The following is a 22997-nucleotide window of genomic DNA, read 5'->3' on the forward strand; positions in this document are numbered from 1 at the left end:
TGTTGGGCGGCACTTGTAGGGTCTGAATTGGACGTTGACGGCGCCATTGCTCGTAGCAGTTTGACAATCTGGTTGTTTGTTGGTTGTTTGTTGGTTGTTGTTTGAAGATCGAAAAATGCCAAAAGTTAGACAATTTCGAACGCGCAGTCACGTGCATATATAGATTGCCGACGACCAGGAAGGAAGAAAGTAGATGAAAGAGACGACAGAGTGGATAGATTTGAGTCGATAGATAGAGATGGTTTTGAGTAAGAGAATTCGGTGTATTATTCCATTGCTGGCTATCTAGAAGAGACAGGGACCCGAAGATAGGTGGTTTCGTTAAAAAGACGCCTCCTGAGCATGGACTTGAAGGAGACATTACTTTCAATAGACATTCAACGTCAGGGCAGGAAAAAGCACATAAACTCATGAATTAGGAATAGAAAATCAAATTGTTTATCCCAAAGAGCAAGATCAAGAACGCCGGCGCTGCAGGGGAGGAAAAGAGAGAGTGGAAAGTATTGCGTTAGTAGTTTTGAGAGACGATGCCAGGGGCCGGGTATCCGGCTGCCATCTGAGCCTGCTGCTGGGCCTGCTGCTGGGCTTGTTGCGGGTGCTGGTGCTGGTGCTGGTGCTGGTGCTGTTGCTGCTGCTGCTGGTGGCTGTGGAGGGCCTGATGCTGAGCCTGCTGGGCCTGCAGCTGGTTCAAGTCGTTGAACCAAGGATGCCGAAGGGCCTCTGCGGCACTGATACGCATCTCGGGCCGTAGCTGGAGCATCCTGCTCAGCAGGTCCAGGCCCAGCTGGTCGATCTGAGGGAGAATCAGACGCAAGTCCTGCGTTGCGTAGACGTGGAAGTTGGGCTTGTACTCGGGAAACTGCGAGATTCCGGGCCAGGACCGTTCAGACGGGGTGCCCATCAGCCTGAAGATCTTCTGCAGCTGGTCCTCGTTGGTGGTGCCGGGGAACAGAGGGCGCCCCGTGTACATCTCGGCCATGATGCAGCCGGCGGACCAGATGTCGATGCTGGTGTTGTAGGTCCTGCTGCCGAGGAGGACGTCCGGCGCCCTGTACCAGAGGGTGACGACCTCGTTGGAGAAGGTGTTGACGGGGATGCCAAAGGCTCTGGCGAGGCCGAAATCAGCGAGCTTGAGCTGGCCCTTGTTGTTGATCAGGAGGTTCTGGGGCTTGAGGTCGCGGTGCAGGACCCGGTTGTCGTGGCAGAAGGCGATGCCGCGCATGAGCTGGTGCATGAAGGACTTGATGGTGACGTAGTCGAGCTGGCCGCGGTCTCCCCGGACGTCCATGTACTTCTTCAGGTCCTTGTCCATGTACTCGAAGACGAGCATCAGCTTGTTCTCGGTGTGGATGACGTCGTGCAGGCCGACGATGTTCTCATGCTTGAGCTCCTTCATGAGCGAGATCTCCCTGATGGCGGTGGAAGGGGTGCCTTCTTCCGAGTCCAGGTGTATCTCCTTGAGCGCAACCATCTCGCCTGTCTGTCTGTTCCGTCCTTTGAATACCTGGTCTGGTCAGCCGTGGTCCGTCTAGTTTTTTGATATCATTGAGCAAGAAGCAAGGCCCAACCCAAGGCCCAAGGCCAGCCAACATACTGTAGCATAGGTTCCCTCTCCTAGCTAGACGGACAGTTAGCGGTTATTACTTTTTATTCGTCAAGCTGCTGCCGGCGTCTACTCACCTTCTCGAGCTGCTGGAACGAGCTGGGCTGGTGCCGCTTGTCCATGGCGGCGCGGGCTGCTGAGGGGCGGGCGGAAGAGGCTGCCTGACGGAGATCGAGAAACGGGCGGCGGCGGAAGAAAGTCGCAGGAGAGACGAGAGACGAGGCGATGCTGAGGTACAGGATGCTGCTGTCGCTAGCAGAGCGGTCGTGACGCTGGGAATTGGTCGGCTTCGAGGTGTCGTCCGCGGCCATGCCAGAGCTGGATGCTTGAGGGTCGCCCGGGTTTAAATATTTTGAGTATTTTAGTGACTGCGGGAAGTTTTGAAACGCCGCGACCAGGGGGGGACAGGATGGTATTTTTAGCCACCTCGAAGCGCCCGCCAGTCCGCGAGCTGAAGATGCAGGAGAGGATCTACTTGGGCGCTTAGGATGCTATTTTAGGCTGCGAGCTTTACATGGAAGCAGGTTGGGGATGTATATTTGTCGTATATATGTCTATATTTATCGTAGCGATCTATCTATATGACTATAACAGGGGGTTCGGGAGTAACTTGGTAGACGCAAAGAAGAAACTACATAGTTACAGCGCTGCGAGCCTGGCAGCGACGTGAGGGAGGATGTCCTCTGCCGGATGGCTGCATCGCACCCGGGACAGGTCGCCGGCGCGAGGCTGGACGCTGCCAAACAGCAGGGCTTCGTTGCGGAAGCCGCCCACGTTCAAGACGCCGACGGCCATGCCTCTGTTGACGGCGCGCTCGACCAGGCGCCAGGCAGAGAAGGTCGCCAGGCTGCTGCCCAGGACGAGCAGCTTGCCGGCCTCGTCGACGGCCTCTTCGGCAGCCCGCTTGACCTCGTCGTCGACGGACTGGCCGAACATGACGACGGCCGGCTTGAGGATGCCAGCGTTGGACACTGGCGCCAGCGCCCCATCGCCGTCTGCCTCGACAATAACGGCGGCGGTCGACCCAGGGTCCGGCCGTCTCTCCAGACACCGGGGACAGGCTGGGTATCGAAAGTCCGAGTAGTGCGCGTTGGGCAGGTCGACGTCGCCGTCCGGGTTCAGCTTCAGGCCACGCTGCCGCTGCTGCTCGACGTCGTCCGTCTCCAGCGCCCCCGAGCGAGCGAGCTGGTAGAAGAAGTCAGCCCAGGGCGGGTTGAGCGCGGCCAGCGTCTCCTGGAAGTGCTCGCGGGGTATCCTGTGGGCGCAAGTGACGCAGACGACGGAGCGCAGGTCGCCGTGCAGCTCGACGACGGGCAGCCCGGGATGCGCCCGGCGGTGCAGCGAGTCGACATTCTGCGTTATGACGGCGCTGATGTAGCCCTTCTCGCCCAGCTGGCCGATGGTGTCGTGGGTGATGTTGGGCTTCGAGCGGCCCATCGTCGGCCATCCGATGAAGCTGCGGGCCCAGTAGCGCTGCCTGGCCGCATGCTGGGTCACGTACTCGTGGAAGAAGATGGGACGGTAGCCGGCCTTGCGACGGTATGTGCCCTTCTCGCCGCGGTAGTCTGAGAGGCCCGAGGCGACCGAGATGCCTGCGCCGGTCAGGAGGACGGTCTGCTCGTTGCGGCCGAGGTCGATGCCTCTGAGCAGCGGCGGCGAGGGCGCGGCGAGGAAGCCCGCGAGGGCGTCAATGGCACCGGCGACGGTCGCGGCAGAGGCTGGCAGGATCGTCGGAGCTGCAAACGGAGCCGTGAAGGGGATTCTCATCCGGTGGCTCATCGGTTGTGCGTTGCTGTTGTTGTTGACGTTGAGAGTTGGTGATGAGCGAATGATGTTGAGTTCGTATAGCTAAGTAGTCCGTTGAATATATATAGACAGATATCCCCCTGATATAGTACTAGTATCTATATATATACAACTACGTCTATGATTCTATATTGATCTATCTTCTGGTGTTGAAAGAGCCAAAGGCCTGCTTGACTGAGGCTAGAAAGGCGTCCATCAGCCTGTCCTCGACGACCCCCCGCTGCCAGGAGAAGCCCAGGACGAGACAGCCGTCGGCGCCGGTGACGACGGAGGTCGAGATGGCGCATCCAAAGACATTGGCGCTCTGCGTAAAGACCATCCTCTCGATCCGGGGTTCTTCGTCTGCTTGACCTGCTGTGAAGACGCCGATGTTGGACACTTCGAAGCTCAGCTCTCGCTCCTGGCCGAGCTTGGGCAGGAAGATCTCCCCGACATAGTCCCTGACATACTTGAGCAGGCCGACGGGACTGTTGCTGCCCCGGCGGCTGAGCGCTGTGTCGATCGTCTGCTTTGCCCGTCTGGCCTCGTCCCAGGGGAATGCGAATGCGTCGTCGTCGTCGTCGTCGTCGTTGACCAGGCTGGCCCTGCTGTAGTGTTCGTAGTAGACGCCAACCCAGACGCCGATCGAGTCCTCTGTGATGCGGCCGTCCGTCAGCCAGCGCCGGGCAGAGATGGCTCCCTCGCTGGCCAGCCGGGTGTACTGCTCCGGGATGTGCCTGAACAGGGCTCCGGCGAGCAACACCTGCAGTCCAGCCGTGACGGTCGTCCTGTTCTCGCGGCAGGCATCGCGAAAGGCCGTCGTCTCCCGCTCGCACACGACGAGATGGCGGACGGTGTTGTGCAAGGGAGTGAACGTCCTGGATCCCGTCCAGAGGGCCGGCTCTCGCGCTGGCTTCCACACTTTGGCACGGAAAAGGGACCAGAGGATGTAGGGGAAGGACAGCGGCATCGGGCAGCTTTCCTCGAGAGACGGCAGCAGCGGCGTCCTGGGAGACACCACCACGCTCTTCACGGCCGTCGAGCCAGCAGGAAGGGCGCTGGAGATAGTCCTCAGGGCCGCCAGGAGTGCTCCATGGAAGGCCTTTCCCGACGTCCCGTCCCCGATGGCATGATGCCAGACGTAGACAGCAGTGAACCGCCGTCCTTGCTGCGGCTCGGTCAGGATGCACAGTCGCCAGTACGGCCAGGGAGCGGCAAAGGGTATATTGTGCTGCTAGTTCAGCAGCTCGTCCAGCTCCGTGTCTCTGTCCTCTCCCTCCCTCCCGCCGTCCACAGCAGCCACTTTCTTCTCCCTCTCCCGCTCTCTGAACGAGACGCAGCGGTCCAGGTCGACCTCGGGCAGCCGCACAAAGTAGGGATCCAGCGAGTCCTCGCCCAGCGGGATGGCTGAGAGCGCCGGATGCTCTGCTATCAGCGTCTCGAGCGCCTTGTAGACGCAGTCTCTGACCGGCAGCGCGCAGCTGGAGGGCAGCACATAGCCCGCCGTCACCGCGACGTTGGTGTAGAACCGGGGCGGGTTGCGGGCAGTCGAGTATTTCTCCAGGCAGCCTATAGTAATAAGTTATCAGTTATTCGTCTCTTGATGGTTAACTAGTTAGTTATTGTATGCCTGTCGATGTCTTCGAGTGTCGGGATCCTACCAACTGGCCGCAGTCTCTCCAGCGTGCGCTCGTCCATCGCTGCCTGGTTCCATGCCCTGCTCTGCTTCACTTACTTCTACTTATATATATATATCTACTTATATCTAAGTACTTATATGTCTGCCTGCCTCGTATTCATCCTCGTCTGATCCCGGAGCTGCGCTGCCTAGTAAATCTTCCGACAACTAGCCAAAAGTTGCTTATTCCACCTGCTGGGCTGCCCGTAGCTCCAGCCGCCGCCGCCGCAGCAGTTGAGAGAGAGAGAGAGAGACGCCCGCCAGCTGCAGATCAAGCCTAATAAATAAATAATAATAATAATACACATCAACCGGCCATCAGCACAACTTCCAGAGGCTTTGCTTTTGCTCGCTCCCGCCAGGCCATGATCCGGACGCCAGCCGGCTGCGGGAAGACCAGATTTCGCTCAGCTCGCCTGCTCTGCGCCCTCGTACGCCCACGGCCGCCGCAACCACCGCGCGACAGCGACATCCAGCTACGTGGCTTCAGGCTGCCTCTCCGTCTCGTCCGCTGCCATTCCTCGCTGTCCTCGCTGTCCTCGCTATCTTCACTGCCGTCGTTGTCCTCTGTGGTTGCTGCAAAAAACCCGCCTCGACCGCCGGCCTGCCCCCCCGCGAGCCCTCCTCTGTCTATCATCATCACCACAGCTCGACCAGCTCGACCAGTCCTTGCTCTCGTGCATTCACATTCGCATTCACATTCGCCCTTCACGATGGGCGGCCAGACCAGATCTCACGGGCATAGCCATGGCCACGGCCACGGCCACGGTCATGGTCATCACCACCACCACCACCACGATACCACATATCTGACCTCGAAGAACAAGCAGGATCCCGGCGTCCGCATCACCAGAATCGGCCTGCTCGCCAACCTGGCCATGGCCGTCGGCAAGGGCGTCGGAGGCTACGTCTTCCACTCGCAGGCCCTGATTGCAGACGCCTACCATGCCCTCGCGGACCTGGTGTCGGACTTCATGACGCTGGGCACCGTCTCCTGGTCGAACAAGCCGCCCTCGGCTCGCTTCCCGCTGGGCTACGGCAAGATCGAGACCCTGGGCTCCCTGGGCGTCAGCGGCCTGCTGCTCGTCGGCGGCGTGCTGATGGGCCTCAATGCCGCCGAAGTCATCCTCACCCAGTTCTTCCCGGACCTGGCAGAGGCGGCGGCTCATATGGGCCTGCTCGGCCACGGCCACGGCCACTCCCACGGCCACTCACACTCGCATTTCCCTTCCGACCAGGCCTACGGGCCCAATATCAACGCTGCCTGGCTTGCTGCGGGCTCAATTGTCGTCAAGGAGTGGCTCTACCACGCCAGTAAGCAGACGACCATTGATATACATACATATAGTTACAAACTGCTAATAGAGGGTTGACAGCTATGAAAATTGCAAAGGAGAGAAAGTCCTCCGTCCTTGCATCCAACGCCGTCCATCACCGTGTCGACTCTCTCACTAGCATCGTCGCCCTGGTGACCATCGGCGGCGCCCATGTCTTCTCTGACGCTACCTGGCTGGACCCGGTGGGCGGTCTCCTCATCTCCATCATGATCATCAAGGCCGGGCTCGGAAACACCAAGGCCACTCTCTTAGAACTCGCAGACGCAGGCGTCGAGGAGAGCATGGTCGACTCCGTGCGCAAGTACGCCGCCCGAGCCATCGCTGCTCTTCCACACGGCGCCGAGGTCGAGCTGCGCAACATCCAGGGCGTCAAGTCGGGCCCCAACTACCTGATGGAAGTCGACCTTGCTGTCCCCGGCTCGTGGTCGGTTGCTCGGACCCGCGAGGTCGAGCGGGCCATCCGCGAACGGGTAGGAGCTCGCGTGAGAGGTGTTAAGCGGCTACGGGTTCGCTTCACTCTCGATACAGAGAAGGAGCTGGACTTTGCGGAGGAGTTCATTGCCCCGGACCTCAGTCCTCGTAGCAGCCCCGAGCCCGAGCCTGAGACCAATGGCAACGGCTCTATTTCATCGGGCTCGCAGTCAGAGCCACAAGTTAATGGCACTCGCAGACGGCATTAGACTTGGGGTATCTAACCCATTCCTTCACGTCAATACTCCGTAAATCACCATCAAACACACACACACACACACACACACACACCAGCGTCCACAAGCTTGACTTCGCCGGAAGCGATTCAGACAGCCCACCACCAGCAGCGGCATTACACGGCGGCAGCGTCTCCTCGCTCCGTCTTATGGTCGCTTCCATGTTATGGGTCGATGGATATATATTATGTACATCTACCAACAACTATCTACTACTTCATAGCTCAGCCCGAAGCAACTGTCTATCTACGGCTGCCCGGCAGTGACGCGCAGCAGCCCCAGCAAGGACAGGACCTGTTTCATGCTTGATTGTCTTGTAGAAAGATAGATGAGTACGTCTTGAATAGTTATAATGATGAAATATATTAGTTATTTGGCATCCGGACTATGATTCAATAACAGCCTTACGAGCTTCCCGCCCTGCTCCCTGTCGCTATGATATCATCCCGCCCCCACGGCCAACATACACATACATCTACTGACTATTTATATATTCAACGACGACTGCCACTGTATCCAAAACAGTCCAATGTCCCAATTGCTATAGAAATAACTAAACGACAATGGGATCCCACGACGGACCGCTGTACATCGGCTTCGACCTGTCGACGCAGCAGCTCAAGGGCCTCGTCGTCTCGTCCGATCTCAAGGTCGTCTTCGTCGCCAAATTCGACTTCGACAGCGACTCGAGAGGCTTCTCCGTCACCAAGGGCGTCCAGACAAATGAAGCCGAGAAGGAAGTCTTTGCGCCCGTCGCCATGTGGCTGCAGGCGCTGGACGCCGTGCTACACGATCTCCAGCAGCAAGGGCTGGACTTTGGCAGGGTGAAGGGCATCAGCGGCGCCGGCCAGCAGCATGGCAGCGTCTACTGGAACGAGTCCGTCGAGCAGATACTGGGCAGCCTGGACGCAGCGAAGACGCTGGAGGACCAGTTGCCGGCTGCTCTGTCTCATCCGTACAGTCCCAACTGGCAGGACGCCAGCACGCAGCGGGAGTGTGACGAGTTTGATGCCTTTCTAGGGAGCGAAGAAGAACTGGCGAAGGTGACGGGAAGCAAGGCTCATCATGTAGGTTTTCCTTTCAATCCCAGATATATACATGGTGTGTGTGTGTGTGCTATCAGGTTGCTGACGTGTGGGTAGAGATTTACCGGTCCTCAGATATTGAGGTTTCAGAGGAAGCATCCTGATGCATACCGGAAGACGGCCAGGATATCCCTGGTTTCGTCCTTTTTGGCCTCAGTCTTCTTGGGCAGAGTGGCTCCGTTCGATATCTCAGACGTCTGTGGCATGAATCTATGGGACATACCCTCAAACCGATGGAACGAGAGCCTGCTCAAGTTCTGTGCCGGTGACGCTGGGCCAGAGCAGCTGAAGAGGAAACTCGGAGACGTGCCGCACGATGGAGGCCAGGAGCTGGGTAAAATCAGCAGCTACTTTGTCCAGAGACACGGCTTCCATCCAGACTGTGTCATTACCCCGTCGACGGGCGATAACCCGGCTACTATACTTGCCCTGCCACTGAGACCGCTGGACGCCATGGTATCCCTGGGGACATCGACTACTTTTCTCATGTCGACTCCGCAGTACAAGCCCGATCCGTCAACGCACTTCTTCAACCATCCGACTACTCCTGGATTGTACATGTTTATGCTCTGCTACAAGAACGGAGGCCTTGCTCGTGAACGGGTGCGAGACGCTATCAACGCAAAACTAGACGAGACCAAGGACAAAGACAAAGATGCCTCGAACCCCTGGAGCAACTTTGACAGAATCCTGCTGGACACTCCTCCAGCCGGCCAGAAGTCAGACTCAGACCCGATGAAGTTGGGCCTCTTCTTCCCACGGCCGGAGATTGTGCCCAATCTTCGAGAGGGAGAATGGCACTTCAACTATACCCCTGGCCATGCAGACGTAGACCAGCAGCTCAAGGAGACAGACACAGGCTGGAACCATCCGTTTGACGGTGCCAGGGCCATCGTCGAGAGCCAGTTTCTCTCCCTCAGGCTGCGGTCAAGGGAGCTCGTCCACAGCCCATCGGACAAGAAGGACATCCCGCCCCAGCCACGACGAATCTACCTTGTTGGCGGCGGCTCTCGCAATGCTGCCATCGCCAAAGTGGCCGGGGAAGTGCTCGGCGGCATCGAAGGGGTGTATAAGCTGGACGTGGGCGAGAATGCATGCGCTCTGGGAGCAGCATACAAGGCCGTCTGGGCGCTGGAACGAGCACCGCAGCAGACCTTTGAGGACCTGATCGGGCAGAGATGGAGGGAAGACGAGTTCGTCGAGCGCATAGCTGATGGCTACCAGCCGGGCGTCTTTGAGAAGTACGGCCAGGCCGTCAGGGGCTTTGAGATGATGGAGAAGCAGATCCTCAAGGCGGAAACTAAGAAGTAGCACCTTGCTATGTACTGTAGTTACTGGCTATCTGGCCATCTACCCAGTAGTAGCGTTCCATCCGTGTGTATCGCTGTTAAACGGCCAATATCAACCGGTCTTCCTTGTAGAGCATGATGGCTGTCTAGTTATGGCCGTAGCAAAATAACCAACTAATAACCCGCCCAACACCCGCCTTTTCTCTCTCTACCAGCTTCTTCGCCCTCCCGCCGGTGTTTTCTTTTTCTCCCCGTCCCCACCCAAGACGGCGTTTCCCCTCTGGCTGTTGTTGTGTGTGCGAAGTGTGTTGTGTCATAGCTAATCTGCTAGTCCGCTGGTGAGCTGGAGATTCTTTCTTGGGTCCCGCAGCGGCACCAAAAACTCACCCAAAAACTCACCCACGACCGATATTAATATTTTTTTTTTTTACGCCCGCCCGAACTCCCCTGCGCAAGAGTAGCCTGACGAGACGGAGCTGGATAAGCGTATTGCAGACAGATATCTATGAGATGAACAGCCGGACCCTCTCGCGACCTTCACAGCTCTGCACAGTTGGGTGACTGGGTTAAACTACCTGCTACGTGGGAAGCGAGCCGGACAGAGGGACACTTGACCGCCGGCGGAAAAGGAGCACGAGAGAGCGAGATAGCGAGATAGCGAGAGAGAGAGAGAGAGAGAGCCCGCGGGCCTCGCTGGGAGCAGTCATCATGGAGGAGCAGGTAAGCCGTCCGTCCTCAGTTTGCTTGTCCTTTGCTGCTCGTCTACTGCTGGCGGGCGGCGGCGGCGGCGTCTCTCTGGTTTAGCTACTGCGCAAGGTACTAACGGCAGCGTCATTCTAGGTCGCGAATGCCATAGAAATCGCCGGCAACCCAGCTTCGGACCAGGCGCTCAAGGCGCAGGCCTTCGACTACATCAGCCAGCTTCGCTCAGACCCGTCAGGATGGCAGCCGTGTCTCTCGATCTTCACAAAGTTCCCCCGTCACTCGGAGATAGTACGGCATGTGGCCCTGGAGATTGTCAACAGCGCCACGCAGTCTGGCCAGGTGGATTTGCAAGGGCTCGGGTTCATCAAGGATAGCCTCATGTCCTACTTGCAGGAGATGTATGGGGCCGGGGCCACGAGCGAGCCAGACCAGGCGAATATACAGAACAAGATTGCCCAGACGATTACCTATCTCTTTTCTGCCCTCTATGCCAACGGATGGGACACCTTCTTCGATGATATCCTGCGCCTGACCTATAAATCGCCTGAGAACCAAGTCCGGGACAATGTTCTGGGCACCATCTTCTTTCTCCGTGTTATCAATTCCATACACGACGAGATCGGTGACGTCCTGCTCTCACGTTCACGGGCCGAGCAGGACAGAGCAAACACGCTGAAAGACCTCATCCGGGAGAGAGATGTGCAGAAACTAGTCAACTCGTGGCAGGAGATCCTTACGCAGTGGCAGGACCAAGACAATGTCATCACGGCCATGGTGCTCAAGGCAATCGGCAGCTGGGTCAGTTGGATCAATATCTCCCTGGTCGTCAACCAGGGCATGCTCGACCTCCTATTCCACCAGCTCGCAAAGGCCAAGGATGTAAGCCTGAATAATGGAGGGGAAAGGGTCCGGGATGCCGCCATTGACGTCTTTACGGAGATCGTTGGAAAGAAGATGAAGCCCTCTGATAAGGTGGACATGATCGTCTTTTTGAACCTCGAGAGCATCGTCTCTCAGCTTTCTACCAGCCCGCCTCTGCACGAATACCGATTCACCTCAAAATATGACACCGATCTAGCTGAGACCGTTGCCAAGCTTGTAAACATCACAGCATTGGACATCGTCAAGGCACTTGAATCCGAGGGGGTTGATGCTGCCACCAAGGAAAAAGCCGAAGCCTTGCTACAGGCCTTCCTGCCCCATGTGTTGCGTTACTTCTCTGACGAATATGATGAGATATGCTCGACAATTGTCCCTTGTGTCAATGATATGCTTACTTACTTCCGAAAGGTTGCAAAGAAGAACCCCGAATTGGCATCTCAGCAGAATCACATGTTGCTACCAATTCTCAAGGCCATCATTCAAAAAATGAGATACGATGAGACGTCGAGCTGGGGAAGCGAGGATGATCAGACAGATGAAGCAGAGTTCCAGGAACTACGACGGAGACTCAACGTTCTGCAGCAGATAATTGCATCAACCAACGAGCAGCTCTTTATAGAAGCCGTTACTGATGTAGTTCGTTCCACGTTCTCTAGTTTAAGACAGCCGGGAGCACAGCTGGACTGGCGCGATCTTGATCTAGCCCTACACGAGATGTTCCTTTTTGGAGACCTGGCAATGAAAGCTGGAGGATTGTATAATAAGGCATAAGCCCAATAATCCTGCCGCAGAGCGCCTCATTGAAATGATGTTGGTCATGGTCGAGTCCGGTGAGTGGCTTGTCACATATTCGTGGCTCAAATTTTTCCGGATTGTTACTGACAATAACCCCCTAGATGTCCGCTCGTTCAACCACCCAGCCACACAGCTGCAATACATGGAAATATGCGTGCGGTATAGCGCATTTTTTGAGCACCATTCCCACCTTCTTCTAGGTGTTTTAGAAGGATTCCTCCGTCTTGCCCATCATCAGATGCTCAAGGTTAGGACCAGGTCGTGGTATCTATTCCACCGCCTTGTAAAGCACCTTCGCGCTTTTGTGGGAAATGTTGCGCAAACGGTCGTCGAAGCTCTTAGTGACCTCCTCACAATTAACGCTGAGGTACCTGGTGATAACTCAGATGGTGACGACCTATCTTCTGAGGATATCGGCGGATCTCGAGACACAGTTTTTACTAGTCAACTATACCTTTTCGAGGCCATTGGAACCATCTGTTCCACTGCTTCGTCGGTTGAAAAGCAGGTGTACTTTGCACAGTCAATTATGAATCCCATCTTTATGGACATGGAAAAGAACTTACCTGCTGCTCAGGCGAACGATGAGCGTGCCATTCTGCAGATTCACCATGATATCATGGCTCTTGGTACCCTTGCCAAGGGCTATTCTGACTGGGTGCCAGGATCAACTTCCCCCCAAACACCACCTCCTCCAGAGGTGTCAGAAACATTTGGACAAGTATCGGAGGCAACCCTAGTTGCTCTCGAGTCTTTGAAAAATTCGTTCACCATTAGGACTGCGGCTCGATTTGCATTCTCCAGGTTAATCGGTGTTAGAGGGTCGAGAAACCTACCACAATTACCTAGATGGATCGATGGCCTGCTTACCCCTACCTCCTCAAAGGATGAGATGGCACTATTCCTTCGGCTCTTGGATCAAGTTATCTTCGGCTTCAAGTCCGAAATATACTCCATTCTCGATACGCTGTGGACACCTTTCCTTCAGCGAGTGTTTTCCGGTATTGCTGAGCCGATATCGGGTACGGACGACGAGATTCAGCTAGCTGAGTTGAAACGCGAGTACCTCAACTTTTTGCTTATGATACTGAACAATGACCTTGGCTCTGTTATCATCAGCAGCTGTAAGCCTCCATATTCGCCCTCTATAGTCCCCTCCGTGTGTCCTCAACTAACATTCGCATAGCAAATCAATCTATCTTTGAGACCGTCATATCAACTATCGAGCACTTCGCCAAGGATGCGGATGATTTCCCAACAGCCAAAATGGCGTTCCTTGTACTGGCTCGGATGTCGAGTCTTTGGGGAGGCCCTGATATTGTGGCTCCAGTAAATGGCACTAACACCACCCAACAAGAAACCGCCTTACCTGGGTTCGCTCAGTTCATGATTACCCGCTTCTCTCCTCTCTGCTGGGCACTACCAATGAATTCATCATTTAATTCCAAAGACGCTCAGGCAAAGCAAGTTCTTGGCGAAGCAGCAGCGATGCAAAAGGTAATATACTCAAAAACTGGACCTGAGTATCTCCAATGGCTCCGAACTTCCGAGTTACCGGGAATGGGGATGGGTGAAGACCTTATCAATGAATATGTATCATCTTTAGAACAGCTAGACGTAAAGGCTTTTCGACAGTTTTTCCAGGTAAGATATCCTTCCTCCCCAAATCTCCCACAATTGAGGCTAATCAGAAAGCAATAGGCATTTATACAACGGTTAAGCGCATGATACTAGCGATTTCCTCCATCTGTTCCATTTATCCCCTCGTCTATCACATCTGATCGAACAAATGTTGATGAAAGCCATCCCTTACCACCAAAATAAGAAAAAGTTACATTTACTCTTCGCTAAGAACATTAGCATATGAAGTGTCCTGGATCAATCTACGTTATTTCAACTAGTCACCTTGCTAACCATATATCCTGTCATATTCCCGCCACCATAAAATTTCACCAATTATCCCTCTGCTTGGTTTCGGAAACCCCCATGACATTGTTTTATCGGACAAGCAATTTCCAAGGCAGATTTGCTTTGTGTGAATTCACTTCAAGTCATGGTTTCATGTTTCGCTGACTGTTAGTCCTCTCTCCTGTTATTGACTCGACTTATTTTGAGATTATCCTCCCGCTAGACTTTCTTCGTTTTATTCAAGGTACGATTCAAGGCTGTGGGAGCGAGAAAACATGGAGATGTTGGCTATGCAAATGAACAATATATGAGGGTAGCATAACTATCAGGTCAATTTAAAGGAAGTTCAAAATTAAATCTTAGTTATCGTGCCGGTATAATGAATACCAGGTGGTGTAGTATGTAGTTATTTCCACAAGCCATGTGATAAGAAAGCCCATAAATAGCCTGACCATGCTGCCCTGTAATGCACAGCTCTAATAACTGTATAATAAGTGCAGACCATGTTTCAAGCAAATAGATACTGAGCTGCGAAATTCACATGGTCATCGGCAAATGTAGCTATAGTGAAGTAACTATGATCATAATCAGGTTGGAAGCGCAAATATATATCAGACTCCACACCAGCTTCCTTTGCAGCTGCAAGAAAGTTCTCTGGCAATAGCTGCTTTTGATTATAGAAATTGTCGCCAGTACCCTTAAAGTCGTAAGAAATTAGTGCTGTGTTCCTAGATTATTATGGGTTGTGTTGTACTCGTCCAGAATGCGACATAAGGCGAAACTAATGGTAACAAGATGGACTACATACCACGTCAATCAACATTGTGAGAGGGCCCTTCCACTTTTTGACTAGCTCGGTGGCATCGTGCTCATTCCACTTGTCCTTGTCGCTGCCAAAGTAGCCCTCAAAGGCTTTTTGGCCCCAAGGACAGTTGACGGGGTTTGCAATTGGCGCAAAAGCTGAGACTGATTTATACTTCCCAGGATTTTTCAAGAACTAATAATCAGGTCAGCTGGGTCCTTAGTTAAAGGGAGAGTTAGGAAAGAGCTGGATGGGACATAGAATCCTTACAAGAGTCAAGGCACCATGCCCTCCCATACTGTGCCCGGTAATACTGACTCGATTGGAGTCCAACTGCGGAAACTCGGTGAAGATAACTTTGGGAAGTTCCTCCGTAATATAGGTATACATGTTATATCCCTGATCATACGGAGCTTTGGTAGCATCGACGTAGAATCCAGCTCCGGTCCCAAAGTCGTATGCATCATCTTCACCGGCAATACCCAAACCACCTATTATAGCCATAGTTAGCTAACTACTAATTACGTATTTGGGATAGTCAAAGTCGTACGTGGGCTGGTATCTGGATATACAATAGCAATACCCTTTAAACTGGCTGCGTGTTGAAGAAATCCTTTTTCAGAGCAGTTGTCTGGAGTGCAAGTCAAGCCTGATAGGAAGAATAGAACGGGAGCCTTGTACCCAGAGTCTGAAACTGACTGTGGCGGGAGGTATAGGTTAAATGCCATCTCACACTTCGTAGATGTGGCATTATGGGAGAGCTTCAGTAGCTTCCCTCCAAAGGAGGAGATGGTAGCTTTGGTTGTGACGGCCATGCTGTCGAGAGACCAACCCTATCAATTATCAAACTACCAATTATCAAATCCTGCCACTCGTCTTTGCTTGTGGATGAAAGTGCTGTCTGATGTTTGTAGTTCAAAGGTTGAAATAAGCTTGGCTGCAGGTGGAAACTTGGATGCCGGCGCGGGGCTTATCCGATCCTCCCCGCACCACCAAAAATATTGCTATCTTTAAACCAAATATAAAAGGGAGGCCGAGTTGATATAGAGTAAACTACACCATAGAGCTTCTATATATATGTACACAAGCAGATAGCCTTCCGATTTCTCCAATCCAAAGCTCCTGCAGCGTATAGTATGCCAAAACCAAGGGTATATTCTAATATCATAAAAGTAGCCTAAAAAAAAAAAAAAAAAAAGACAAAAATGACAGGCAACAGAAATCCGTCACTTTAGAAACACAGGAACTCCATATAAAACCGGTGCTGCTCCATTCAAGTATTTGAGAATACAAGTATCCCGGGAGCCAGCTACGGCGGTGTCTAGGCCGACTTGGCCTGTGTGTTTGATACCTGAAGCCGATGCAATGGGCCTTTTCGCAGTTGTATCTGGGGTTGGAAAAAGACCCCATCGCTCAAACACAGAAGTAGTGAACCTGTCAATATCCTTATCAGTGACATCCCAGAGAGTTGCTACCAGAGCCGGTGTTCCAGCATGCATATAGTTCCATGGGGTCCCATATGGCTCGAATTCACCAGCCTCTGTCATGGCACCACTGCTGCACCCCATAAGGAAGGTCACTGCGCACTTATCCAGTCTTCGAATAGTTCGGCCTCGGATATACTGAGCTCCACTGCCATGTCCAAAGTATAACAGGATGTCCTTAGTCCGCAACGATGACTCAAATTCTTCTTCGGTTGGCGCCGTCTTTATTCGGCCGGACCAGCCTTTCAATACGGAAAGTGGCTCTTTGAAAATATCCTCTGTGGATTTGAGATCCCCAGCTGGATTCAGTAAATAAGTACCGCTATCTCGATTAGCATAGAATCCGAATTGGCCACCTTCATGCCTCTCCTGAGTTGTCAGCCGTAATATCTGGTCTCTCACGCAGTCGAGTGAGGGCATGCGTGAGACTGAACAATTTCTCAGGCACTCCATAGACTCCCAGGGAAACGCATGGAGTGACTTATCCAGAACCAATATTGTGTGTCGAGGTGGTGTTGGCGCTTGCTCCCACTTGCACCCGTCCGCATAACGATGTAGCGAATCTAAGGTTTCCACTACCATCATGTCGAAATCTATTTCTTCGTACGCGTTTGTCTCGCCGTGAAACTGAAGGATATCAACGACATAATATAACAGATCCATAACAGCATCTTCTGGATTCATCTCGTCGTTAAGTCTGCCAATGTTGACAAAAAGTTCCATCACCCAAGGATCAAAATCTGGATATGTAGTCTTGGCCTTTCCTCGTTTCTCCTTTCTTGACGGAAGATGCTTGTCAAGGATTTTGTTGAAGGAAGCTGTAAATTTCCCTAACAGAAGATCATTCCTAGTGGCTTGAGAAAATATGCCACGGAATCCCCCAAACCATACTGTCTCAATGTTTTGTAGGAGATCTTGAAGTTGTTTGTCAAGATTTTCCCGCGTTTCCCACCATGCTTTCTTCTCCTTCTTACCAAGAGACGTGCCGGTGTTATGAGCACTAGCATTGGCAAGACGAATGATTTCTAAAAGTTCCGCTTTGCCCTCCTGGAAGCTAAATGTATCCTCGTCCATGTCATCATCACCGCCTCTTTTGAGTGGTAGACGCAATATTAACGGACATTGGCCTTGGCGCAGTTTTGATATGATAAACTCGTCTTGATTCGGACAAAGGGTTATTGATATGACGTCCCATTCTGGAGGGAGGATCTCGACGTAGTTTTCCATGAAACAGCCCTCCTCCGAAGACACTACATCCAAATTGGCTGATGGAAGGGCGGGCCAATCCAAACGACCCATCTGATTTGATAGTTCCTTATCCGACACAATTGACAAATGGTCGCGTGCAAATGCGGAATTGCGGCCCAGCTCTACAATCACGTTAGTATAGGAGCTTAGTGTAGCGTGTAGGGCAACATACCGATGGAATGAGCAATGAGGAATGGATCTGTGTCAGAGTTTCTCGTTGTTGATGTTGCAAAAGCTAGCATAGACGTTCGGCTTCGAAGATATGAGACTTCGTGACCCTCCTTACTAGACCCATGTTGAGATATTGGCAAAGAGATATCTGCAAGGACTTTGCTTGCGGTGGATAGAGTTTCTGAAAAGTTAATTTCAGAATGTACAGTAGATTTCGCCGTTTTTCCAGACCGTGATTTTGATCGCGAGCTCCCTTTCAAACCGTGGCCTTCCGAATGTAAGGATGGAAGTGAAATAGTTGACTCTGGGAGAACACAATAGACAGAATGGGCAGAGAGCTGCTGTACTGCTAGCCCTAACATATAATGCACCCGACAAAGTTTATGACTGGATATTGCTGTTTCTGCCTCAAGGATCTTATCCGCTTGGTCAAGTAAACTGACGACTTGGTCAAACTGTTGTGATGCAAGCAAAAGCATGGCTTGCTTTCGGATGAGACTGCTGTGAAGTCGTGTAACAAGCGTTTGATTTTGTGCACTTTCTGATTCTCCAATAATAGAGATGTTCGACCGAGCGACCGATTTTGCCTGGAGTGGTTTTCTAGCACTGCGAGAGCGCGTAGTGCGGGTAGCAGAGCGAGAACTTGGTTTTTTCGGGGAAGAGATATTCATATCCCCCGTTTGTTTGACAATTTCCTTGATAGGGTCTATGAAAGGGTCCAGAGAATCCACGGTGCTGACGTTGGTAAAGCCCGAGAGAGCATTAATGCAATCGGAAACAACACGATAAGCGCATTCAACTTCCTTTCGCTGAACATGGAGAGATGCCGTATGCATATTGACTGAAATGAACAGGGGAAAATCGCATTCTCCTTGCGGTAGAGCCTGTACCTTTTCAAGGAGCTCGGCTCCTTTGTGCGTACGGCCTGCACGAATAAAACGATCGCCTAGCTCCGCTTTAATGAGGGAGGATAGTGCTTGAGAACCCACCGCATCGCAAACAGCTATTGCTTGTTCTCCATGATAGACTGCATCCTGGAAGATTCCATTGTGATCTGATATTCTTGATAGTTGAAGTAATGCCGCGACATGAGAAGACATATATGGCCAGTAAACTGAGCCTTCGAAGTGACTTTTTGATGGGCTGCTGTCATTCGTACCAATATGGAGAGTGGCTATACCATCGGCAAGGGTGTCTGGATCTGTGTTCTTATCTTTGCAATGCTTCTCTGACTTTGCTTCGACGTATTTCTCTAGCCGAGCCCATAATCGGCTACTTAGCTTGACAGCACGCTTTGCATAGTATGCTGCTTCATTAGGATATCCTTTAGAGTAGAAAGACCGAGATAATATAGTCGCAGCGTCCGTTGCCAAACGCTCACATGCAGCCCTCGTTTGGAAAGTTTCCTTTGAAAGATCCGCGGAGACGTTATCAAACACTGATTGAACTTGAAATATGCTCTCGATACTATTCCACTGTTAGCGCTTAACCATATGAATGGAAATGGCACTGCTTTATTTGTACCTCTTTGAGTGATCTCCCCTTTCTAAACTATACTCTGCAAAGCTCAGATGCCAGGAAAGCAATGCACGGGGAGATATTGTATGTTCTTGTATGACTGCCTTAGCTCTGTTAAGCATATAGTCGGCTTTGTGCAAATACCCTAGTCGGCAGTATTGGAGGGCTATGGATGAATAACAAGAAACCATCATTGAAAAGTCTGGCTTGTCTTGCAGAACAAGTAGTTGGCTGACAGTAGCAAGGGCGGATATCCTCAATCTCCACAGCCCTCTGATTTCAAGATAATCTGACAAACTGCGTAAATGAATGATTAAGGAGAGAGGGTCCCCGATCCGGTTTTGGACAGCTTCCCATGACTCGCAGCCTTGAACAGTAACCACCCAGGTCTGGATGGCATTCTCAAAAACATTCAAAGGTGTCATACCTGAATAGAATGCGACAGTGATCATTAATGATGCCTGAAGATCGTCCCGAAATAGAACCAAAGATTTATCTTCGGACGGTATAATGGAAGAGGACAAACACTGGGCCGCTTCAGTAAGAATAAATTTGGAAAATTCCTTGCTGGAATTCGCATTAGTTTCTAGCAGATACTGCAGGGTTTGATGAATAATCCTTGTCCGGCGGATCGGGTAGGTGTCCAAGGGCAACAAAGAGAGTATTGTTGACAATAATGGCGGAAGAGTCTCCGTCACTATGGATGACGCGGAAGGGCCATTTAGTCCCATGAGGATGTTCAGTTCCTGTTCAAGAAGCGTTGCTCGTTGACATGGTTCGAGATCTTCAACATCATATATCACCGGATTTGCCCCTGAAGCGCATTTGATTTGCTCCTTGATATAACAGCTTAAAACCCGGCTGAGGGCATACCCAGGTCCTTTAGGATCCTTCCAAATAAGACGTGGATGTTCCTTGGATGACAGTTGACAGGCAGCCGCTAAAACCCCTGCTTCAAAATGCGCATGAATTGCTGAGGTATATGCCTTAGACGATTTTTTGGAATTGCCGATTTCTGAATACAATGCTGCTTGCCTCTCGAATTTAATTGCAAGCAGTCCCGATATCTGTTCCGTGAGGGCAGAATGTTGCAGGGTACTTGTAGCCTGTTCCACGGGCTGAAGCAATTCAACAGGGTCTTTACCAAGGTCTTTATAGCGCATATATGTAGCCCAGTATAAATTCGATATTCTCAGTAACCGAACTGATGCATCCCCAGATGGACAATTCTCTAGTTCACAGGAAGGACCAAGTTTTTGCAGTAGCTGACTGAGCGAGACACAAATGGGCAAAAGAGCCTCAACTTTAGCCCAGGATAGCGAACCGCTGCTTGAAAAAAGTTTTCCAACGGCAATCCCCGAGTCTATTGCTGCCAGAACAATGTTACCGGATCTTTGCAGATACCGCGTAACGGCATCAGTATCATCTTGCTGAGAAGCGTGAACTGCTGGTGCCAGGTAACGTATAAGAAATTTCAGAAAACTTGTCAAATAAGCTAGGGCTGAATCATTGGTCGTGGTTGCGCCATCTAGTGGTTTCTTGGAAGACGGTCCCGTTTGAGATATGTGTTTCATAATTATTTTCTTAAGGAGCGCACTTTCCATGAGTAACTCGTCCAGTTCATTTTGATTACCCTTCATGGATGCAGTCAAATCTGTTGCAGCTTCATTGACTGCCTGGAAAGCTTCGGACTCTGAAGTAGACTGTGACTTCAATGATTCAACCTTCAATAAAGCCTTTCGACATTGGTATACTGCACGTTGCAATGGCCGTACATCGCTGAGCGACGTGGAGGAAGCCTCACAAAGTTCAGCCGCGGTTTCTAGCCGGCCAGCACTGTAAGCTATTTGGCCAAGTGTTTTTACAACTGCAGCCATCGATGAAGACTTGTATTCGTCATTTCCTAGGGGCTTAATTGACTCTAGCCGAGCTTTCAATTGATTGAATGCAGCCTGGAGGGCATCAAACTCATGCTTGTGAGAATTGGGGCACCGTCGAACATAAGTCGAAATAAATCGAGAAAGCGGACCCCAAAGTTCCTTGGCTAGGTCCAATTTATGGTCAGACAGTTTCCACCAGATACAGCGAATTTCCAATGCTAGGAACTGAAGTAGTAAAGGGACCATTGGATTTTCTGGGCGCGTGATTGGACCTTGCTTTTCTTCTGCGGGGGAGAGTATAATGGAGAAAGTTAGCACATTTTGTGAATGAGACTGGAGCTGCTGGGCTGCCCTATCGTCAGGAATGATTCCTATTTTGTTGGCTGCTAGAATGGTATTGGTAGGGCTACATGGGTTCCCTAACCGCAGTTGTTGAAGAACTTTATGGCTTGTGTTCAAGTTCCCTTCGATTAAAAGAACTTTGAGAGCATACGATTGAAATGACACCATAAGTTGTAGAAGTGGCCCATTTTCGGGGAGGGCTTGAAATTCTAGAAGTGATTCCAGAGAGGCGTTCTGCGAATCCAGATACTTTCTCTCGAGCCCATTGGTTCTTTTTGTTCGCTCCGCCTCAATGGCAACCAGAAGAGTGGATTTCAGCATCCACAATCCCTTTATGGCCAAGTCCTGAAGTTCAAGAATCAATAGTTTCCCAACCAGTATATTTATTCCCTGCCCGAGATGAAGGTTATTAGGGTCGAAAGTGTCTTCGGAGATTCGTATACTGCGGAGAGTCTCTAATGACAGCATGGCACACTCCGCGACTAGTTTTATTCGGCAGTTCCCGTTGCGTTTTATACTTTCTTCTGGGGTGTCCTTCGGGTTCTCCGCTTTGTGCACTTTGGGGTTAGGCGATGTTGGCTGCAACGGCATTTTTGCTGGACTGGTAGTCCTAACTCGTTGACTTCCATTCCCCCCCGCTGTCTTGGTAACTCGCGAGACCGAGTGCTTCTTGATATGCTCAGAGAGTAGTTTGGATGCGATATTAAACACTTCCGTCGCAAGTACCAGTTTCTCGTGTTTTGACAATGCCGGCGGGTTTTCCTCGTTCGTCGGTTGCGGGGGAAGGGTATTCTTCGAACTGCCTCGGACTCTAACAGTTCGCGTGGATTTTGAAGATGGCTTGCTTGCCGTTGCTCGTTTTGGTGTTTTTGTTTCCTTTGGTAGCTCATCGCTCCCGGTACCTATAAACAGCTGTCGCAAAGTGGTCACGGTTTTGATCGAGCATTTCGATGCGTGCTGGAGATCATGCTTGACCGAATCGGCCAGCGTAGGGAGTAATATGCCGCCCATTCTCTCCTGTAAGTGTCAGAAAGCCGTGGATCTCTGGTGTTCTGTACGCGCATCCCATCGCCATCTCATCCTTGACGTCTCTTTTTACCGCCAGGAGTGAAGCTTCGTTGTTGGTTTAAACATCGAGCAGGTTTGGTTGCCCGGCAACGCCTTGCTTATGTAACACACGTGACTATAAAGTTAAAAAGTGGAACGCGAAAGTTGAAAGCCTCGAAGAAAAAGAAGCATCAAGCATCAAACAGCTGTCTGCCCTTGCTCTCCGTGTCATTGCTCTCCGGGATTTGGTTCTGTGCTACAGAGCGCTTTTGCACCGTTAGAATGGCTACCATACTGTCTAAGCCTCAACTGAGGGCAGTAACTCTATCGAAACGACTCCCAATCCTCCCGCGAACATGCTCATGTCAATCTCGATTCACACTTCAGCAGTACCAATGCATCTCGACCGGACGGATGACACCAAAGATTGCGGATGCATCGATGTGGAATTCGGTAATACCCAAATTTCTACGGAGCGGAAGTCAAAAAGGACCGAAGCAAGGCGCAGATGCGGGGATCATGGAGCGACATCCATCAGTTTTCTACATCCTCATGTTCATACTAATTGGATCCCAAGCAATCCATCTGCTTCAACTTCGAACCTCTCATGAGAATTTTCTGCGAAGTACGAACTCGAAGATACGCCAGCTAAGTGAGGTCATTGACAGGCTCAAAAATGGCGAGGATGTGGATGTGAGGAAGACCCTTGGTACGGGAAACAAAGCATCAGA

General features: G+C 51.7%; 8 protein-coding genes across 8 annotated transcripts; 3 read left to right on the forward strand and 5 right to left on the reverse strand.

The window, feature by feature from the left end:
- Window positions 1-508: 508 nt before the first annotated feature.
- On the reverse strand, window positions 509-1914 carry ARB_01280 (uncharacterized protein; the record flags this gene model as incomplete). The annotated part of the gene is made up of 2 exons (XM_003012275.1): window positions 509-1504; window positions 1681-1914. 2 exons carry the CDS (start codon window positions 1912-1914, stop codon window positions 509-511), a joined length of 1230 nt encoding a protein of 409 aa, XP_003012321.1.
- A 328-nt stretch (window positions 1915-2242) lies between these two features.
- Window positions 2243-3370, reverse strand: ARB_01281 (uncharacterized protein; the record flags this gene model as incomplete). Its single annotated transcript, XM_003012276.1, has 1 exon — window positions 2243-3370. One exon carries the CDS (start codon window positions 3368-3370, stop codon window positions 2243-2245), a length of 1128 nt encoding a protein of 375 aa, XP_003012322.1.
- A 175-nt stretch (window positions 3371-3545) lies between these two features.
- Window positions 3546-4358, reverse strand: ARB_01282 (uncharacterized protein; the record flags this gene model as incomplete). The annotated part of the gene is made up of 1 exon (XM_003012277.1): window positions 3546-4358. The coding sequence occupies one exon, from the start codon at window positions 4356-4358 to the stop codon at window positions 3546-3548; it is 813 nt and encodes a 270-aa protein (XP_003012323.1).
- Window positions 4359-5779: 1421 nt separating this feature from the next.
- ARB_01283 (uncharacterized protein) lies at window positions 5780-7083 on the forward strand (the record flags this gene model as incomplete). The annotated part of the gene is made up of 2 exons (XM_003012278.1): window positions 5780-6380; window positions 6443-7083. The coding sequence occupies 2 exons, from the start codon at window positions 5780-5782 to the stop codon at window positions 7081-7083; spliced, it is 1242 nt and encodes a 413-aa protein (XP_003012324.1).
- A 590-nt stretch (window positions 7084-7673) lies between these two features.
- On the forward strand, window positions 7674-9506 carry ARB_01284 (uncharacterized protein; the record flags this gene model as incomplete). Its single annotated transcript, XM_003012279.1, has 2 exons — window positions 7674-8177; window positions 8286-9506. 2 exons carry the CDS (start codon window positions 7674-7676, stop codon window positions 9504-9506), a joined length of 1725 nt encoding a protein of 574 aa, XP_003012325.1.
- Window positions 9507-10192: 686 nt separating this feature from the next.
- Window positions 10193-13690, forward strand: ARB_01285 (uncharacterized protein; the record flags this gene model as incomplete). Its single annotated transcript, XM_003012280.1, has 5 exons — window positions 10193-10204; window positions 10325-11707; window positions 11844-12990; window positions 13053-13510; window positions 13601-13690. The coding sequence occupies 5 exons, from the start codon at window positions 10193-10195 to the stop codon at window positions 13688-13690; spliced, it is 3090 nt and encodes a 1029-aa protein (XP_003012326.1).
- A 592-nt stretch (window positions 13691-14282) lies between these two features.
- Window positions 14283-15391, reverse strand: ARB_01286 (uncharacterized protein; the record flags this gene model as incomplete). The annotated part of the gene is made up of 4 exons (XM_003012281.1): window positions 14283-14441; window positions 14583-14771; window positions 14847-15067; window positions 15127-15391. The coding sequence occupies 4 exons, from the start codon at window positions 15389-15391 to the stop codon at window positions 14283-14285; spliced, it is 834 nt and encodes a 277-aa protein (XP_003012327.1).
- A 411-nt stretch (window positions 15392-15802) lies between these two features.
- ARB_01287 (separin, putative) lies at window positions 15803-22230 on the reverse strand (the record flags this gene model as incomplete). Its single annotated transcript, XM_003012282.1, has 3 exons — window positions 15803-17310; window positions 17481-18946; window positions 19142-22230. The coding sequence occupies 3 exons, from the start codon at window positions 22228-22230 to the stop codon at window positions 15803-15805; spliced, it is 6063 nt and encodes a 2020-aa protein (XP_003012328.1).
- Window positions 22231-22997: the final 767 nt, after the last annotated feature.

This window comes from Trichophyton benhamiae (genome assembly GCF_000151125.1).
Source record: "Trichophyton benhamiae CBS 112371 chromosome Unknown Abenha-G-c-208f01.r1, whole genome shotgun sequence".
Lineage (NCBI taxonomy): Eukaryota > Fungi > Ascomycota > Eurotiomycetes > Onygenales > Arthrodermataceae > Trichophyton > Trichophyton benhamiae.